General features: G+C 38.6%; 1 protein-coding gene across 3 annotated transcripts in view; it reads left to right on the top strand.

Annotated features, from left to right (window-relative positions):
* The window catches only part of CDH12 (cadherin 12), a 728,469-nt gene that overhangs the window by 532,435 nt on the left and 174,301 nt on the right, over positions 1 to 21,733 (top strand). For all 3 annotated transcript variants that reach the window (XM_081088630.1, XM_081088631.1, XM_081088632.1), the window contains one exon: positions 15,634 to 16,050. In XM_081088630.1, the coding sequence (XP_080944756.1) occupies positions 15,820 to 16,050 (231 nt within the window). In that variant the 5' untranslated portion in view covers positions 15,634 to 15,819. The remainder of the gene's footprint in view (positions 1 to 15,633; positions 16,051 to 21,733) is intronic.

The raw sequence follows: 21,733 nt of genomic DNA, 5'->3' as shown, positions 1-21,733 counted from the left end.
ATTGATTCACCTGTGATAAGTTGAAATGTGTGGCCCTCCAGAAAAAGTCATGTTGAAGTTCCCCAGTATCTCAGACTGGAGCCTTATTTGAAAACCAGTCTTCATAGAGACAATCAAGTTAAACTGAGGTCATTAGGGTGGCTCGCAATGCCACCCATCTGTTGTCCTTATTAAAAGTCGGAGGAATAGGGACACATAGAGATGTGACACAGAGAGAGGGAAGGCAATGTGAAGACATGGAAAGAATGTTATCTATAAGCCAAGAAACTCCTGTGGTTACCCATAGCTGGGAAAGAGGCATGGAACAGATCCTTCCTCAACATCCTCGGAAGAAACCAACCCTGCCATTGCCTTATTTTCAGACTTCCAGTCTCCTAAACTATGAGGTAATACATTTCTGTTGGTTAAGCCACCCAGTTCATGGTCTTTGTTATAGTCGCCATAACATATTAATTTCTCTCATTGAAAAATGGACAAAAACGAAAACAGAATTAATTATACAGGAAAACCAAGGGCCTTACATGTAATGAAAGATGAGAAACCTCTGAGATAATTTACAAAGTCCAATTAAAATGACTTTATATGTTTTAACCTATTATTAGATTGTTAAAGGTCACAAAGTTTGGAAATAATGATTTAAGAAGGCAAGGGGCTCCATTTTTTTCATTTACTTTGGGTGAGAGTATTTATTGAGGTGTTTACTTCGGAGGGAAATTTGCTGTGTTCATTCAGCGTTTCACATACACAGAGTTCTGTCCCTATCAGGTAGATGTCTGGTTGTATAGACTTTCAAAGTATACTGTTCTTCTTGGACAGCCCTGATATTAATAAGGCTAATTTTTAACTTCCTTTTCTTCCTCTCTCTATCCCTGCCTCCCTCCCTCATTTAATCTGGCTCCAAATGAAGCAGCATCTCTTTCCAACTGCAAACATCACAATAATGAGTATTTCCCAAACTTAGATCCAAAACCATGTATGATGATGCTAATTTTTATATGATCTAATTCAACCATCTGCAAATAAACTGGCAATAGATATTTGCTTGCCAAACTTTAAAAAGTACTTTTTAAATATATTTACAAAGATAACAGATAATTATCTATTTTGTATGCTATACCCAGTGTAATATAGGTGTTATATTATATGTCTCTACTTGCAAGTTTTCGAGAACTGATTGATTAGCTTCTCAGTCTACAAAGCTGTAGGTTTGCCATTGAATTTTCTTATAACATGCCATTGTGAGTTCAACTAAAATGTGGCCTCACCACAGACTGTTTCTATGTTTTGTTTCAATTACTACGACCCTTACAAATGCATTATTGATTTTTCTTCCAAACCATAATGATGCAAAGTGCAATAGCTTGACAAATTTATGTTCATTGCCAAAATCTTGACCCGACAAGCAGCTGCGACCTCTTTTACTTACATGGTTCTGTTACTTCATGTTCGTATAGGTCACTGGTGTTGCATTTGAATAAACATTCAATTCCAAATCACTATATGGAATAAGTGAAAAGTATAACCTTCTGATTAAGTAAGAAATAGAAATGCTGTGTTATTTTTACTGCCTTTTACACAGAACCTTCAATTCAGAATCACTGACTTTTAAAGCCTGGAATTACCAAGACATTTTGAATGGATTTATTAATCTGTAAAGCAATCGAGATTCTGGACTTTATTAATTGTTTAATAAGCAATGAATGATTAACTGCGTGAGAAGTGAGAAAGACTCTGCTGGCACTTGAGAGGGAATGAAATGCAATATATGAAAAGCTCAGCACCTGCCCAAGTCAATATCCATCTACGTGCTCACACCAGCAAGTAGAGGACACTTCGTTTATCATCGGAGAAAGTCTGTGCAGCGTAGCAGCTGTGCAGGTGCCAAGATCCTCCCTCCCCCGATCCCATCATTCGATTGCCAGCTGTAAGAATGAGAGCTACTTGCATCCTCTCCTAGAGTTCAATGTTAATGTATTTTTCACCAATGTTAAGAGCATGACAAGTCCTAAGAGAGAAAGAGACAGGGTGAGAGAAGAAAAAAAATAATCATAAAAAAGATAGAAATGTCGTTAGATCTGCTCCTTGAGACCAGATACATCAAGATTCAATATTAGAAGCTGTCATGGAATTATGGCTTTTGTTTTCCTTTCTGTCACCCATCTGGTGCAAGTGCTGAAAGGCAGAGCAGGCATCTGCTGAAATACTGTATTCATTAATCACGAGAGTAGGGAACATGCCTACATCCCACTGGGGACATTACTTAGAGCCTCTAATGACTTAGGTCAGTGCAGCTTAGTGTCTCTTCTTCACTCTGGGGTGTGGCATGTTTCCTACTGTGTGTTGAATGGTACTTACCCTTACATGACAATAGAGGGATATTATTTGAAAGCTCATCCCTCACAAAGAATAAGTGTTGGATAAAGATAGAGGAAACTCCCTGGGCATCATAATGTCTTATTGAACACCTCCCTGGATTCCAAAGTTAATTGTAAAACATTTCATGTATTTGAAAGAGAATTAAACACACCCAATTGTCTTATTGAGATGGAAGTATGATGCTGATATCTAATTATCAGCGACTTTAGAATTATTTTTCCACCCCACCTTTCAAAAGGTACTATTCAAAGAAATCTCTGATTTTAGGGGTCAGCAAGCTATGGTCTGCTGGCCAAATCCTGTGTACTGCCTAGTTTTTTTTAATATATTTTTTTGATTTTCCACAGAGAGGAAGGGAGAGGGACAGAGAGCCAGAATCATCAATGAGAGAGAAACACAGATCAGCTGCCTCCTGCACACCCCCCACTGGGGACGTACCCACAATCAAGGCACATTCCCTTGACTAGAATCGAACCTGGGACCCCCCAGTCTTCAGGCCAACGCTCCATCCACTGAGCCAAACTGATCAGGGCTAATAGTCCTATTAGACCAGAGCCACCCCTATAAGGTTACATTTTTTAAAATATATTTTTATTGATTTCAAGGAAGAAAGGAAAGGGAGAGAGAGAGAGAAACATCAATGATGAGAGAGAATCATTGATTAGCTGCCTTCATATGCCCCCCACTGGGGATCTAACTCAGGCACAACCTGGGTATGTGCCTTTGACCGGAATCAAACCTGGGACGCTTCAGTCTACAGGCCCACCCTCTATCCACTGAGTAAAACTGGCTAAGGCTGGTTACATATTTTTGATGATTTCTCTTAGGCTATAGTGGCAGTGGTGGGTACTTATTAATGAAATCCACATATAGAGTCTTCTGTGATTAGTGCCTTTCATGTAGCATAATGTTTTTAAGGTCTGTTCATGCTGTAGCACATTTCAGTACTTTTCTCTTTTTCAGAACCAAATAATATTTCATTGAATGATGTTATATAAAGATGCTAAAGACGTATCTGTAAATGGGCCCCTTGGTTCTTTATTTCTTCACTTCAGGCTGAGAGCTATTAGGTCAAAAGTCCATGATTGGTATAGCTGCTTAATTCCTTTGTATTTTTTTTTATTGTTTAAGTTATTACAAATAGTAGTCCATATATCTCCTTTTTTTTCCCATTGGCCTCCCCCTGGCCTCCCCTACCCACAGGTACTTGCCCTCACTGCCCCCCGCCAAGCAGTGTCTTGTGTCCATTGGTTATGCTTATATACATGCATACAAGTCCTTTGGTTGATCTCTTTCCCACCCCCCCAACCCTCCCCTACCTTTCCCCTGTTGTTTGACAGTCTGTTCGATGCTTCTTTGCCTCTATCTATTTTTGTTCAACAGTTGATAATGTTCTTTATATTCCATAAATGAGTGAGATCATGTGGTATTTATATTTCACTGACTGGCTTATTTCACTTAGCATAATGCTCTCCAGTTCCATCCATGTTGTTGCAAATGGTAAGAATTCCTTCCTTTTTATAGCAGCGCAGTATTCCATTGAGTAGATATACCACAGTTTTCTAATCCGTTCATCTGTTGATGGGCACTTAGGCTGTTTCCAAATCTTAGCTATGGTGAATTGTGCTGCTATGAACATAGGGGTGCATATATCCTTTCTGATTGGTGTTTCTGGTTTCTTGGGATATATTCCTAGAAGTGGGATCACTGGGTCAAATGGGAGTTCCATTTTTAGTTTTTGAGGAAACTCCATACTGTTCTCCACAGTGGCTGCACCAGTCTGCATTCCCACCAGCAGTGCACAAGTGTTCCTTTTTCTCCACATCCTCTCCAGCACTTGTCCTTTGTTGATTTGTTGATGATAGCCAGTCTGACAGGTGTGAGATGGTACCTCATTGTTATTTTGATTTACATCTCTCGGATGATTAGTGACTCTGAGCATGTTTTCATATGTCTCTTGACTTTCTGAATGTCCTCTTTCAAAAAGTATCTATTTAGGTCCTTTGCCCATTTTTTGATTGGATTGTTTATCTTCCTTTTGTTAAGTTGTATGAATTGCCTGTAAATGTTGGAGATTAAACCCTTATCGGTGATAACATTGGCAAATATGTTCTCCCATGCAGTGGGCTTTCTTGTTTTGTTGATGGTTTCTTTTGCTGTGCAGGAGCTTTTTATTTTGATGTAGCCTTTGTATTTTGAGTTCACTATTTGGGCCCCTTTGAAGGCATATTTCTCTGACTCCCCCCCCCCCGCCCCCGCCAGGGTATGGGTTACATTTTCCTTCTTCTTTGCATGTCATATAATTGTTGAAAACTGAACTTTATAAATAATATGTTGTAACAGCAGTGGACATTGAAACTCCAGTTCCCTCCCCTTGGTATTGTTCTTGCTGTTTGCTTGGTCATTTATTTGCTCAGTGAATTGGATGAACTCATTTGGAAATGTCTATTACATCCACAATGTGCAACCTTTGATATCCTCATTCCTATTGTTTTCTTACTTGAACTTTTAACATGGCTACATGTGGTATTGGCCCTGCATATGCATAAGCCACCTATTGTTCAATGGCTGTTTTTGAGCCTGCTTTGCCACTTATATTTTTACTCTCTAACATTGAATATATGTGATTGTAGGCTGCTATTACTGATCAGTGAATTTGCATGCATTTTTATGTTTACTTTTGCTCCGTGTTTAGCTGGGGACAAGTACCTGGAAAGTTTCATCTTTAATTGCTTTTGAGAGGGCACAAGGTTGGATATACACACATTTTCCCAGACTTCAAGGGATGAGTATAATTTTTAAGATTGATTTCCTGGGAGTTACCCCTGGGTCAGAGCGGCGTATTGCTCAGTCCGTGTTGGAAGATGTATTGAAGCCTCTTGTGCCAGTGAGGCTCCTGCCTGTGTTGATGGGTCTGGAGAATGCTTTCACATCTGCTTCATCCCCTCCAGTGATCGCCACTGAAGGAGTTCAGCTTAGCATATGTGCACAACCTCCCCAACCCCCGGAGTTTACTGATTCCCCCAGGGCTCTTCTTGGTTGTCTTTCTGCCTAGTTCTCTCTATTAAGCTTCTAGCTGTTGTGCCATTTGCTTGTATCATAGGTCTACAACTTCCTCATAATTGCTCTCCACCAAGATCTCCATTATTTTCAACAATTTCCCCAGATAAGGAGTTTGCATTCTGTTCAAAATAAAGTGTGTTCCACCAGGCAGAGAGGTGGGGCTCTCTGTCCTTCTGGCCTTCTTTCTTCCTGCGAGGAATGTCTGCACCAGCGAAACAGAGCTGGGAACTGAGGACTCACTTCTGCACTGTTGTCCTCATTTGGAGTGGGCACTGGTGGTGGTGGGAGGTAGCAATCCTAGTCTTTGTTTTGCTGCTACACATGTGGAATGTTTGCCCTCCAAGTGAGATAGTAGAATGCTTAGGCCCTAGTATTCTTTACCTGGTGTGTGCGAAGTAGAATTTCACTCTCTGAGTAGGGTTGGTGAAAAGGGAGTCTAATACTCTCCATCCCACCTGCCTGAAATAGGGTTTCTGCTACTCAGGCTGGGGAGGGGAGCACGAGAAACATTGCTGCCAGCCTTCCTCCCAGGGCTGAAAGCATAACTCCAGCCTGGGAACTGGGGGGAGAGGGAGCCTCGGACTTCTTGGCTACACCTGCCCAGAGAAGAGAGCTCTGTAACACAGACCCGGGATGTATAAATTTTAAAATATCACCTAAGGAAGCTGGTCAGGGCTCAATGTCACAGACTCTTGTAATTCGTACCAAGAATGAATAGATTTCCTTGCATGGGTGTTTCCTCATTTGCTGTATATACTTAAGACAATTTCCAGCAACTTAAAATGATTGTTTTCAAATAATGTCATCAGTGAAATTGCTTTTGTGTTGTGGAGGGCGTCTGCTGAATGCCTCACTGCGCCATTCCAGAAGTACGGTACCCTACTCTTTAGTTTCGATCTCAGAATGTACCACTTTTTGTTTTTCTTCTCCCCTGATTAAACTGCATATGATTGAGAGTTCAGGAAGATGAAATTGAAGGAGTGTGATGAAATTGAAGATCCCTCACCGTCTTGGCTGTTTTGCTAAAAGTGGGATTAATCTAATCCTACTCTAGGCTAATTATCCAAGCAGCTCTCCATCAGTCCCTAGTGGTTGGCTTCCTGTAAGCCCTCTTCAGTCTACCACAGCTGGAGCATTTTGCCTTATTTTGTTGATACAGAATTTGAATGCAGAATAAAAACCCAAACTATTTTCCTACTTAAAGTAGACTTCCAGGCATGGTGCAGTGGTAATCACAATGGCGATTCTGTGTCTTTCAGCCCTTGAATTATTCCTAGTGCCGATTTCCATCATTTACAAAGGTAATCTCCAAAGAGGACTCTAAATCTACACATAGTTTTTCTCCTGCTCTTGTCCCATTACTTTATGTAATTGTTTCTTGTATCTGTTAGAAAGTAGGTTGCACCATTTTTAGCCATAACCAAGCCTCCAGATAATGAGATAACAGCCATTTATCAGTAAATATTTTTAAAACATCTCATTTATTTAACCACAATCTCTCAATTTATAAAAAAGGGTTCTAATTTCTTAAGAATTGATTTGGTTTAAAAAATAAAAATTCAGCTGAATAAATTTGAAGATCTAATTGGCTTGGTTCAGTGATTCATAAATCGGCAGCATTGCATCTAGCCATTAGAAAAGAGATGCTGAAACTGAAAATAAGTCTTGGTTTGTTGACATGGGACCTAGCACAAGTGACTCCATTTTGAATCTGTTGTCTTGCTTTCTAGCATTGACTAAACACATATGTCTAATAAATATATATTTGCCCAAGTGTGTTGTTTATGTCTTAAAGTAATCTTGCAAAAATTATAGTCTTACTTTTCAATATAACATTTAATGAGGTAATTTAATTTCATATGTGGTAATTTTTTGTTTATTTCCACAGAATAAATAATTGCCTTTTTGCTTGCTTGTTTTTCTGTATACTAATCATTGATTCATCAACAAATTCTCCAGTGGAGTCTGAATTGTTTTCTGTCATTTAAAGAGACCATGTAGATAAAGTAGATAAAAAAGTTGTGGTACATTTACACCATGAAATACTATGCAGCTGTTAAAAAGGAAGATCTCTTACCCTTTGAGACAGCATAGGGAACTGGAGAGCGTTATGCTAAGCCAAATAAGCCAGTCAGAGAAAGACAAGTATTATATTTGACCTCACTCATATGTGGAATCTAATGAACAAAATAAACTGATGAACAAAATAGATCTAGAGACATAGAAGCATAGAAAAGACTGTGGAATCTGAGAGGGCAAGTGGGAGAGGGTGACTGGGTGGGAGGGAAGAGATCAACTAAATAATTTGTATGAATATATGCATAACCCATGAACACAGGCAATAGGGTGGTGAAGGCCTGGGTCTGGCTAGAAGAGATCAATGGGGAAAACAGGACTATAGGTAATACTTTCAACAGTAAAGATTAATTTTAAAAAAAAATAATACATCCTTGCTACAAATCCTATGTATTCCTTTTCTTTTTCTTAAATAAACTTTACTTTTTGAACAGGTTTAGATTTACAGAAAAAATTGAAAAGAAAGTAAGGAGGATTCATAGTACCTTGTACCCAGCCAACCCTATACTTAATATCTTACATTAATATTATACATTTGTTACAATTAAATAATCAATGTTGATACATTATTGTTAACTAAAATCCATACTTTATTCATATCTCCTTAGACTTAATGTTCTTTTTTTTTGTTCCAGGATCTCATCCATCACATTTAATTTGTCATGTTTTCTTAGGCTCCCCTTAGCTGTGACAGCTTTTCAGGTTTTTCTTGCTTTTGATGACATTCACAGTTTTCAAGACTACTGCTCAGGTATTTTACAGAATGTCACTCAGTTGGGACTTGTGTAATGCTTTTCTGATTATTAGACTGGTGTTATGGGTTTTTCTGAGAAAGATCAAAAAGGTAAAATGCCATATCAAGGGTGTTCTAACAATGTAGTCAAACTCCCACCGTGAGAGTGAATGTGCTCTCAAATCTCTTGTCTGTGTCCCTTGTCATCATTTACTGGAAAGATGTCCCATGTTATATATGTATGATACATGTATAATATATACTAGACCTCTCATATATACTATTATACATGTAATATATGCTATTATACATGTATATATGTATATATGTGTGCATTAGAGAGTAGGATCAGGACAAATCAGAGAGTAAGAATCAGTGAACTCCACAAATTAAGACCATAGAGTAATTATCACTTTTAGGCATCTTTGTTTTACTCCTAAGGGGCAACAGAAATTGGTTTGCTATTTCTACTTCTCAGTGTCAAATTTATAAAATAGAGTTGGGGTTGTCGTAAATGTTTCCTCCCACGTCCCGCGTGGTTCAGGGTTCAATATCTGGAAGAGGAGCCGCACACAAATGAAATAGAAAAGACAAGAGATAATTTGGAAATATTGGGGGACTGGGCGGGTAAGTCCAACTCAAGAGGAAGGACTTCCATCTGTGCTCAGTCCGCACTGACCTTTTAGAGTCTGAGGTAAACAATGCAGTGGTTACCATAGTTATAGTTCTTGTGAGTTTCACCTGTTTTGATCATGTTTACACTCCATGTACTTCCCTCAGCCCATTAGCTTCCCAGGTAAGATCTGGGGAGTGTTATAAGGTCAAGCCTAATTATGCTAAGAGGACTGAGCCCTCTAAGCTGGGACTTGTTTGTGACTTTGCCAGCAGGTCAACCCTGTATCAGTTTCCCAGAGGGGTTAGGGTTCTGCTGAACCACAGAGATGGCAAAATTTTATTTTGATGTGACTTTACTAATGCCAAGTGAGGTTTAGTAGGAATGTTTGTTCATCCCCAAGGCATTCCAAGAACTGCTTTCATTTCTGAAGAAGGTTAAACATGTCACATCACAATGTCTCTGTTAAAACCTTCAGATAGTTTTTCTAGGACTCAAATTCTTTTTAAAAAAAAATATATTGTATTGATTTTTTTACTGAGAGGAAGGGAGAGGGATAGAGAGCTAGAAACATCGATGAGAGAGAAACATCGATCAGCTGCCTCCTACACACCTCCTACTGGGGATGTGCCCACAACCAAGGTACATGCCCTTGACCGGATTTGAACCTGGGACCTTTTAGTCCGCAGGCCAACGCTCTATCCACTGAGCCAAACTGGTTAGGGCTAGGACTCAAGTTCTTAAATTATCACATGAATCTTTAGATGATTCGTGAAGATAATGCACTTATACATTATGAAGCAGAGAATTTAAAATATAGTTAAATCACTTGTAAATCGTATGTGTAGAAGGTAAACATTTCTATAAAGTGAGGTATAAAGTTTATGATTGACATTTTAATAATTTTTGGATTACATATATTATTTTATTCTATTTTCATAATATGAAAAAGAAGGCCTCTCTCTACATTATTTCAAATTAAAATATCTTTTTTTCATGACATTATTTTAAATTAAAATATCTTTTTTTTTCACTTGAGAGAAGAGGGTAAATCTTTTTTTTTTTTTTTTTTTACATTGACATTAAACATTATAGCTGGGCCAGAGGCATAGTCACCATGAAAGAGTTCTCCAATACACAGGCAGCCTTGGAATGTTGCCCTTCACAGAGGAGCATTTGTAATAATTAACGCATCTGTCAGCCTAAGAAAACATCTAACAAAGGCAGACCTTGCGTGTAATTTACACGAAATAAGATTTTTTCATCAGAAGTTGTTCTTAAAAGCAAACACACCCAAAACTATATAAATATCGACAGCAACCACAGCCTTTTTATATCTCTTAGCTTTGGGCACACTTAACAGAAAAGCTGTCACAGGCTATTTCACACCCAAGTATCCCCTGCTTTGATATATGACAATTAAAAAAAAATTGCCCTTCTGCTAAAAGGAATATTTAACTCCTGAGACTCAGATTTGAAAAGTCTTTGGAAAGCCACCTCGCCTCTACAAAATTTTAGGAATAACAGACAAATATACATTTTTAGTTTTTAAATATATTTTATTGATTTTTTTACAGAGAGGAAGGGACATCGATGAGAGAGAAACATCGATCAGCTGCCTCCTGCACACTCCCTACTGGATATGTGCCCACAACCAAGGTACATGCCCCTGACCGGAATCAAACCTGGGACCCTGGAGTCCACAGGCCAATGCTCTATTCACTGAGCCAAACCAGTTAGGGCCAAATTTAAACACTATATCCCAAACCCAATGTATGGAATAAAGCACAGCCCTGGTGATGGTCTTGGTATCAAATATGTCTTCTTTAAGGTTCCCATGTTCCCGGAGGGTGCTGACACCCCAGAACAAGTCTGCTATTCTTGCTCTGATAACAGCACCTTTGGTGCTGGGCAAGTGGACCCAGGTTGGCGGTTTTATAGTTTTTTTCTTATAAGTCAGGCTGTGTTTCGTGCCTGGGGGAGTTGTTTTCCTTTCGCTTAAGAATAAGAGCCCTTCAGTCTCCTTGCATGACTTTTGCTGTGATACAACCCTTTCAAAGCTCCCGCTGAAACCTGTCTAGAGGCTGGGATCTTCTGGGAGCAGCGTCCTGTGCTGGAAATAATCTCTGTTCATCTGTTCCCTGAGGGACTGCAGTGCTACAGTCTTGGAAGGGATTTTAGGATCTAGTGCAATAGCACGAGTTACAAAACACACACGCACACACTTTCTATTTGTGATGAAATATGAAGTGTTCTATTTTATCACGCATATAGCTCCACAGACATAGCATTGTTGATTGTGTCCCCACAATTCAAATGCTGCTTAACAGATTTTAGTACTGAGCATAAAACAATGCTGTGACTTCATTTGAAATGATTCCTCAGATCTGTCTTGTTTTAGAGCCCATCTTTTTATTCATGCATTTTATTATGACTTGTGCATACCAAGGCTGGAAGTGACTCCCAGATCCAGAGTTGTCAAGGATGTCTTACCAGCCGCCTTCTCACCTGACTGACCCTGCCCGGCAGCCCCAGTCCAAGGGAACTGCAAGAAGCCTGCACAGGTGGACACCACTCACCTTCCTTTTTGTGCAGCACCTATGCCAGGTCCCCTGGCCTGTCCAGCCCCTTGCTGGGTGGATTAGCTGGGCTGCTGTGCAGTCTCTTACTTTGCAGCCACCGTCCAATCCTGTTAACGTCCTGGCCTTGTCACTTACTGGTTTTAGGTGTGTTTTTTTTCACCTCTGCCTAGAATTATGTGTCTCTTTTTATATTCTGGTAGTTGAGTGCTGGGAGTCCTGAGTACCCTGACTTCAGAGTTACTATATTGACCTGATAGATTAGATCCTCTAATTCTACACAAGATCTAAATGAGTCTAAGAAAAATTAAGCTGCTTAGTATTGAAACACCTACTTAGCTTTGGGAAACAGATATTGAAACTCAAGTCTTTAAACTCATATTGCTTGTCTTGCTAGGATTTGAAAGCCTTGATGCTTTCTTCTGTTTATGCATTCATTAACACAGGGCAGCCTAGGACAGCATGCAAGAGGATGGGCTCTCGAGCAGACTGCCCCGATTCAAAGCTGCCTCTAGGTGTTAAAGGTTGGACCATGTTCAAGTCCTTTAACTGCTCTGTTCCTGTTTTATCTGTAAAATGGGTATAATGAGACCATCTCCTTCACAGAGCAGTTGCACGGGTACTGAACATACAAGAATAAAGCACTAATAACTATTTCTGTGAATATTTGATTCTGTTTTAAGGAAAATGGTAAAAGTGATTTGGTGGCAGGGATAAGTAAGGATCAGCCTTCTTAGAGAAAGAAGAAGAGGGAAGTGTACACACACACAATGTAGAGAACACAGCACGCCGAGGTAGAGTGTGTTCAACAAGAGCCAAAGCAGAGCGCAGAATGTGCGTGTGAGGGAACTGGGAATCGTGTTCCATGCTGTACTCCTCCATGGCTCCAGTTAACTTGAGCCTTAATTATAATATTTTGTGTGTAGCTTCTGCTTTTCATGATGTAAATATTTAATGTGCTGGGAAATTACCTTAGGAAACAACATACTTTCTGTGTTATATTCAAACTAGAGGCCCGATGCATGAAATTCGTGCAAGAGTAGGCCTGCCTTCCCCTGGCTGCTGGCACCAGCTTCCCTCTGGCACCTGGGACCTGGGCTTCCAGCTGCTGGCAGATGCCCGGGACCCGGGCTTCCCTCTCAGCCCCAGCTTCATCCAGAAGGTTGTCCAGAAGGATGTCTAGGAAAATGTCTGGTCTATTTAGCATATTATGCATTTATTATTATAGATTCTCGTCTACTTCTCAATCATTTGTAAGTCAATCCCCTCATATTGCAGACACACTTTCTAGCATAACAGGTGGGAAATGCCATGGGTAGTTTAGGATTTCTAGAAGATTACTCTAGTAGGGAATTAAACTCATATTTTAGACACCTTTGGCTCCAAAGGGGAAAGGGCAGCTGGAATCAAAGTGGTGACAGTAACGATGAAAATAGCCAGATGTCCAACATCAAAAATTTCTACTATAAAATAAAAAGACTCCTATTTAGGGAAATAACCTTAGGAGTTCTTGCTCTTTAAAATTTGATACTTCACACCTTCTAAAAAGTGGAGGAGAAAATTTTCATGGAATAGAAAGGTAGAAATACAATCTAATGTGCTCCATGTACTAGACTAGGTTTTGGAAGGTAGAGGTCTTACCCTTCATCTTCTCTATCGGTGTTTACCTTCCCATGTGTCTGAGCACGCCTGAGCGAGGACTGCATAAGTATAGGAAGAATCATAGAAGACGCTGAACGTTCAAGAAATTAAAACATATTGGATGTCCTTGTTAGCAATTTAAACTTGAAAACAGATGAAGGAAATGTGAACACTGGGCTTACACAGGCTTATTGAAAACAGTTGCAAACATTCTCTAACCTCTTAAATATATCGTTACACAGGCATGATACAGTTCACGTTTGAAATTTCATTTTGAATGCTAAGAATAAATGACTTAAGTAGAAATCACAGCCTGCAATTTAAACTCTATTGTTTAAACCCATGCTGTCCAACAGGAAATAATGCAAACCACAAATGTGAGCTGCAAATACAATTTTAATTTTCTAGTAAACACATTAAAAAGTAAAAAGAGATAAAATTAACATCACAGTTTATATTTAAGATACTATTAGTGTGTCACAAATAATAAATATGGAAATGAATAATGAGCTATTTTAAATTCTTAGTTGCCATACTGTCTTTGAATTTTGGTATACAGTTTAAAAGCAGAGCACTTCACAATCTCAAATTGCCAAATTTCAACCAAATAGCCACATATGGGTAGTGGTTACCATATTGGACAATATAGGTCGAAGTTAACTTTTTATGAACATTAATTTTCCAGAATGAAAAGATGCAATAAAATATATACTATTTATGATTCTGTCTAAAAGTCTCACCCATTCAGATTATTAAAAAATGTCATACCCTATTTTGGAGTGTCCTTATAGAATGCTTTTAGAGTAAAACACTTCATCTCACATCTTATCTCAAGCATGGGGAATTGCTTCCACATTAAATGTTGATATTTCAATATTTGTGAAGAGCGCATTGTACTTTTTATTATATTATATGTAACTGAATAAGTATTGAACTGAATTGACAGGTGGACAAAATGCCATTCTTTATAAACATTTAATTAAACAGGCATTGATTTTGATTTTAGTTCTCTTATTTTGGAAGTATTATATGTAATTTCCAGCCTCCAACATTTCTGGCTCTTGAAAACCTCATAGGCTGTGGACACTGTGCCTCTAATGCCAAGTATAAATTCACCCTGAATCAAGCCATGTCTTTTCGGCTTGCTTGCAAAATACAGGGATGCCCCTATTCCTATAGCTGTTAGTATAATTATCACATATCACAGGCTTTTACCAAATTGAATTTGCTAACTTAAGTTTTGTCATCAGGATATTCTGCTTGCCTATTTTTACAGCATTGGTACATTTACCCAGTTTTGTAACCATTAATTTGTTTGCTGTTTCTTGATTTAAGAGAGGCAAGAATTATCTCTGTTTTCTTCTCTACTGTATACCAAATGACCTAGTACAGTGGTGGCGAACCTTTTGAGTTCGGCGTGTCAGCATTTTGAAAAACCCAAACTTAACTCTGGTACCGTGTTACATATAGAATTTTTTTGATATTTGTAACCATAGTAAAACAAAGACTTATATTTTTGATATTTATTTTATATATTTAAATACCATTTAACAAAGAAAAATCAATCAAAAAAATGAGTTTGCGTGTCACCTCTGACACGCGTGTCATAGGTTCGCCATCACTACCCTAGTATATTGTAGATACTCAGTAAACCTTAACTAAATGAATGGGGGGAAATGTTTGCTGTAAGGGGAAATTTAAAGCTCATTTTACCTACATGCAGAATAGAGGTTGTCCATCTGGTAGGGAGTCAAAATTGCTCTGAGCTGGACAAACTCTACAAAATAATTCCCACATAGCTAGGGTTTCCGGTATTCAAGGCTAGAGAGCATATTTTTTAAAACTTAAAGCTTGTAAAGTCATCTGACAGTTTAGTAATAGTTTATATTTTATTACAATCATTTACTGTTACATTTAGTAATTTATCTTGTTTTGTTTTTTTGTTTTCCTGAATGGTCTTATTCTTTGTATTATTTACTAGGGAACTTTTTGCTTTTTAAAAATTGTCTGCTTTTTTCTTATTCTGCAAATCTGTGGTTCTCAATCTTGGCCCGTTTTGTTCTTCCCAGGGGATATTTGATAGTGTCTGTAGATAGTTTTGTGTGTCACACGGTGTGTGGGGAGGATGCTACTTGTTATCTGTTGACCAGAGGAAATAAGATGCTTCAAAAAAATCATAAAATGGACAAGGTAGCTCCCAGCAGCAAAGAATCATCCACCCCAAAATGTCCACAGTGCTGAGGTTGCAAAACCTTACCCTTGGTTCCCTTTAAAAACAGTGATCCCTGTTTTATCTTTAAAATTATTATTGAATTAAACAAAATATTGCTTCTGTTCATGATACACCTTTTGCTCCATTGAAACTAATACTTTTCCAGTCTGTAAAAAGCTTAGTTTCACAAAATTAACAGGTTGAATAGCAATGAACATTTATCAATATATTTTTTAAAAGACCTCTCTGTTTCTTCAAATGCTGCCAGATATAATGAGAGTTTTGATGACTATCATGCGATTCTAGCCATTTAATATATCTCTGTTAATCTGTCTTATAGGTCCCTTTAGATGGAATATAATACTGCAGAAGCCGTTTCATCAAAAGGATTAATGCCTGCATTATCATTTCTGCACTAAAACAGAAAGCTAAGAGGGGGAGGCCACAGACACCTCAAACCTGGATTCCACAATTCCACAGTAAGTGCTGGAGTTTTGACTGCCCTGCTCTAGGAACGCCTTTGCCAATGCTTACAAGGAACTGCCTGTCCCTGCTTCTCTGGGTCCTGTTTGATGGAGGCCTCCTAACACCGCTCCCACCGCAGCCACAGCAGACTTTAGCCACGGAGCCACGAGAGAATGTTCTCCACCTGCCAGGGCGGCGAATGCATTTCCAACGAGTTAAACGTGGCTGGGTATGGAACCAGTTCTTTGTGCTGGAAGAATACATGGGCTCCGAACCTCAGTACGTGGGAAAGGTAATGGCCTGTTTCTTTTGAAACCCCTTGAGAGCAAGGGTTCTTATGCGTTGTGTATTGTGTGTGGATGTTTGGCACAGAGTTGGAACAAACCAGTGACTTGAACACTGGAAATGACATTCAAGAAACCTGTTTTTTTCTTCCTGACTCAGTGACCCGGGTAAGCTTTTGGGAATACAATTTAATCTATCTTAACTTTGATTATCCCTGGTTAATATATTTTTTCTTCTTTACATTCTTCACTAAACATCAAGTTGAAATATATAAAAGTCTTTTAAAAAGTGCTATTATAGCACATCATAGCCATTCTGAAATTGTTTACCTCTGAAAGAAAAAAGGAAAAAAAATCACCAGGTATAAATATTCTAAACTGCTGTGGGTATCCTTGAATGACCACGACATCTTTCTTCCTCTTCACCTTAAAAACATGACATATAATTAGAATTGTGGTTCTGAAGTATTTGACTTGGCTTGCTTATGCTTTATAAATAATTTCTTTATTATATGCTTTGCAAGCTATTTGTGAAGCTATTTACGGTCAGGTGAAAAAAAATGTTGGAACCCAAATGCATACACATTGATCTTCAGCACAGCACACAATTTTCTAGTCATATTAGAAGTTTATGGACATTTTTTCACTACAAAATAGTTGATGGAATATGTCTCCGCACATTTAAGCTTTACTATTATTTTCCTTAAATAAAATATTTTTCCCTATGTCTAGAATAGATAGAACTTATCAATGGCCCTAGAAAAAAAATTTTTTTCCGGAACATTAAATATTCCATTTTATTCTGATTTTAAATTTTCTAAAAGATTTTGCCATGGTCTGAACAAAAGAAAAAACAAAAAAAAAACAGATATGTGTAAAGAGAGTTTAAAATAAGTTCAAGGACAGAAAAGGGAAGCCATAGTAAGAGGGGTATTAGTAGCCAATATATAGAAAGGCATGTCTCTAGAACCTTAAAGTTCTCTGAACTTTCTGAAATCCTAAACTAATGATAAACATAACGAGTCTTATGATTTCAATGTTTGGTCAAAGAAGAAAATCCATTCACGATCTTAATGTTTTGCAGCACATTTTTAGAATTTTTTGGAAAGGTATTCAAAGAATATTGAATAAGATGGTACAGAAAGTCCTTAAATAGAAACCTTTGTTAGAAATGAAGACATAGCCAAGGCTGCCTGAGGCATATGAGCTCGCAGACGAGTATTTCCTGTGGGACACCTCTGTACATGTAAAATCTAGTCACATCAAATCAGTCTTTGAGTACCATGCTGGCAATTCAGTTTCTTATAATCTTGCCAAAAATCTTCAGGGCCATTCAGCAGGAGCAATGTCCTTGACAGGATTCCCACCTACTAGGAATCAGGGCCTGGGCATGTGACCATAGGACAGCTCCTTAGGGCCAGTCCTGGTGCTCCACGGGGTATCTGGTGACCTCCAAAATTGAGGAGGAAGTCAGAGAGAGCCTAACGGACACTGATGGGAGAAATGGACACCGAGGCCCAAGCAGTTCCCGGCCAGCCCTGGGCACCACACCCCGATGGCATCACTGTCCACAAGTAAACCTGGGCACAAGAACAGTCTTAGAAAACCTTGAAGAAAGTACTCCAAAACATGGAAGTCCCCTGGTGCTACTGCACATTGTTTCTACTTATACTCTTTCTCCCTACAATCATTGTGGAATATAATAATCACCAAAACATTTTTAGGGTGAGATAGGTTCATATTGTGCTGGTAAACTTGTTAATTTAATCTAAGGGTTGAGTTTTGAAATCTAAGACAAATGAAAGGGTAGCACAGCTCTAAAACGGCCTCATGGGTGTCAGTTATCCCAACTGTGCTGATGACAGAAGATGGACAGGGAACTGAAGTCCCTGGTGCATGTCTGATGAAAAGGGAAGCTCTGGTTTGGATTAAAGCAGTTCAGTAGCCTTTAGATGCTCAATTTTGAGGTGAGAAAATGGACATTCTGTTGAAAAATTAATGAAACGACTTCTAGTCTGTCCTAAATAGAGTAGCATTTCACCTCCTAATGGACGTAAGTAAAATGGAGCTAGGAGTTGCTTATGCAAGTTTTGTTTGGTATTCCAGAATTCTACCTTTGTAATTGCTATGATAGAATGGAACTCATCCAACTCATTTACAAGATTAGTTAGTATTTATAAATAGATTAAAAAGAAAGAGGTATGACTTTGAGCCTATTATTAAATTAAGACATTTTCACAGGCAGATGGCCCCACATCTGTAAGTTGTAATATGAACCCAGGGTTCTGAGGCTTTGTGAGTTTCTAATGTAAATGAAACAACAGTTGCCAAAATCTTCTTTCCACATGGAAAATGGTTAAAGTTTAATTAACTCTGTCTTGATGATTCTAGATGTGGGAATAGTAATATGATAACATGGGGACCGATTTAAGCCATTATATGTGTGTAAACATATATAAATATATTTATGCTCTTGCTCTTTCTAGAAAGGCTTTGAGACAGTTTGTAGAAAAGTACAGTATTATAAATAATATAGTATACAGAGCTAAAGGAAAAAGCAAACGCAAAAAAACTAAGCACAATAATCAGCCAAACTACTATAATTGAGCCTCAAATTTAGCTTTGCTTCTTTGCAATTAGAGCATCTATGGAAAACATCACTTTGTATACTTCCCATCATCTGAGATTTATTTAATGAGAGTAAAATTTTATTTCCCTAGGTTCAAATATAAAATAATTTATTCATGTAGAAAGTTCTGGGGGTGGGAGGGTTCTGAACAGCTTAGTGGACATTAGCCTCAGCAATTGTTATGTTTAAAGGGAAGAAATGTTAATGTTCACATCCTTTCAAGAAGACCAAACTGTGGCAGTAGACAGAGATATAGGAATAATAGGTGTATAGATGGAAGTCAAAATCACATAAATGGGTAACACACCCTAGAAAAAATTAAAGAGAATATGTGAGAACTCTGATTTTCAGCTGCAAAGCAGATAAAGAAGAATTAGATAGTTTCATGGATAATAAATTAAAAGAAAGCTTTAAGAATAAGAAATGACAAATAATGTCAAACTCCATAAGTCAAATTAAATAATGACTGAAAAGCCTGTACTGATTTGGGCAGTTAGTGAGCCAGAGGTGACCTTCATCAAATTGACTTTAATGGTTTTCCCTAGAGCTCAAAGGAGTGAGAAAGTGATGGGAACAGTGAATACATTTTAAAAGTGTAAATGAAAGAGATTGATCTATGATATGCCAGGTGTGATGTGACAGATACTCTATTAGCTGGTGTTTTTCAGAGAAACAAAACCAATAGTGTGTGTGTGTGTGTGTGTGTGTGTGTGTGTGTGTGTGTGTGTGTGGAGAGAGAGAGAGAAAGATAAATGGAGAGTCCTTGAGAGAGAGAGTTATTTAAGGAATTTGTCACATATGACTGTGTAGATGCAAGTCCAAAATCTGCAGAGTAGGCTGGTAGGCTGGAGACTCAAGGAATCATTACAGATAAACTTAGTATAGCTATTCTAATTATGAACTATATATATTATACATATATGTGTGTATATACATAGAAGTATATACACACAATTATGGAGTATATTTGTTCCAATGTATTCCAACTATGTATTCCAGAGCTGGGAAAACAATTATATTGGATTTGAGGATATGTTGGGCCCACTGAGAGATATACCAGAGCTAAAATCCACTGAAGCCTGGCGTCCTTCAGCCCCTACTCTGACTGGTGGATCAACAGTGACTTTGGGCATCTTCTGGAATTAGTGTCAGTTTAGAGCCAGTGTCCAGTAGTTCCCTAAAGGTCTGATTTTTTTCATTTCCCCCCATGCACAGTAACCCTAGTAAAATCTTCCTGGGAAAGCTGAAAGAAAGATTAGCTGTAACATTTTTTTCTTATAATTTATAGTGTAATGAGTCCCTTCCTCAAGGAGACCAGGCCTTTTTCCATTCAAGGGATTCTGGGTCTATAACTTGAGTCTGGGAATTGATTGCGGCGCTATAACTCTCTGTTTTTATGATTCGGGTTAAACTTGTGTTTACTAGAACTTTTTTGCTGATACAGGTCAAGTAAGCATTTCATAGTCTTCCTATCAATTTCACTTCTAGGAACAATGCCATTGCCATAGGTCTCAGCGTGTCCCAGTATTCAGAAAGCTGCTTTATCTCTGCTGTCCATTATAGCAACCATACCCACCTTGCCTTTGACCATTGAATGCTGCCACCCCATCCCTGTCACCCCAGGATCCAGTTATTCCGATTGCATGTAGATTTCCCAATTCCATGGGATCAGTTCTCGCTGGTCCTGGCCTGCAGAGAAAAGCCATCACAGAGCTCTTCAAAGATGTAGGAACTCCCCTTTCAAACTTGCTTCTCCAAGTCATGGTGAAAGATGTGTCCTCTGGCACCTCCAGAGTGGGTGAGTAGGTCTTATCTTAAATGACAGATTTGTTAGTGTTCCAATTTCCCTAAGCTTTGCAATTCCTTCCTCTGCAACAAGCCAAGGCAGGTCTGGAATTTCAAATTTATTCACTGTGGGCAACCTTTTGCTCCATGTTTCAGCCAAGCAAACTGTTGAATCACTTCCTAACCCTGAAGCTGCAACATTAACTACAGAATTAAATGCAACATTAGATGCGGGATATTTGCTTAATTGGCCCACATCAATAAGTCCAATCTGATCCAACTTTATGTTTCTTCATTCAATAGCTCACACTTTAAAAAATATATATTTTATTGAATTTTTACAGAGAGAAAGGGAGAGGAATAGAGTTAGAAACATCGATGAGAGAGAAACATTAATCAGCTGCCTCCTGCACACCCCCTACTAGAAATGTGCCCACAACCAAGGTACATGCCCTTGACCAAAATTGAACCTGGGACCCTTCAGTCCACAGGCCACCGCTCTCTCCACTGAGCCAGACCAGTTAGGGCAAGCTCACACATTTAATATCTATTCTCACATGTGTATTTTGGATTTCTGTCTGTATTAATTAGAAAAAGCAAGTCATTGTTTTGGTGTGTGATGCATTTCCTTGTGGGTTACACTTTGTAGTCACCTTTCAGGGACTCCTGAGACTTGAGTGCATTTATAGATCTAGAGTAAAGATGGATGGATTCATGATGAATCAGTAGAGTCTTGTATGGTTGTTGACTCAAGGGAGGCCCTGAGGCATTCAGGGTTAATCTCCTCAGATGCTGATGGAGAGGCAGCTTTGCTGGCCAACAAGACTTGTCAGAATTTATGATTTCAGTGTCTCCATCTTCAACATGGTGTTCCCATACTTCTGCATTCTAACTTTCAGGATGCCATTCCTTCACCATCAATGCATTCACTTTAAACGTAGACAATTTGCACTATAATTCAGTGACTCACAGGATGAGATGCTGTGCTTGTTTTCAGCAATCTCAGTTCTGTGGCATAGAGGTTGTCAGGTTATTTTGTGGCACTTGAATTGGGAATTCAAATCCCTGAGTATATGTGTTTCTTTTCACACTTTGTCCAGTACTATGATCTGAAAGTTGTGTCTCCCCAAATTCATTTGTTGAAATTCTAATGTGTGAGGTAGGGATCTTAGGAAGCAGGGCCTTTACGAGGTACACAAGATCAGGTCCTCATGAATGGTACTAGTGCCTATATAAACCAGATACACTGAGTTCCCCAGCTCCTCCTACCATGTGAA

This window comes from Myotis nattereri, assembly GCF_964212035.1.
Source record: "Myotis nattereri genome assembly, chromosome: 4".
Taxonomy (NCBI): domain Eukaryota; kingdom Metazoa; phylum Chordata; class Mammalia; order Chiroptera; family Vespertilionidae; genus Myotis; species Myotis nattereri.
Note: the sequence above shows the minus strand (reverse complement) of the source record. Positions and strands in the feature narration are given on the sequence as shown.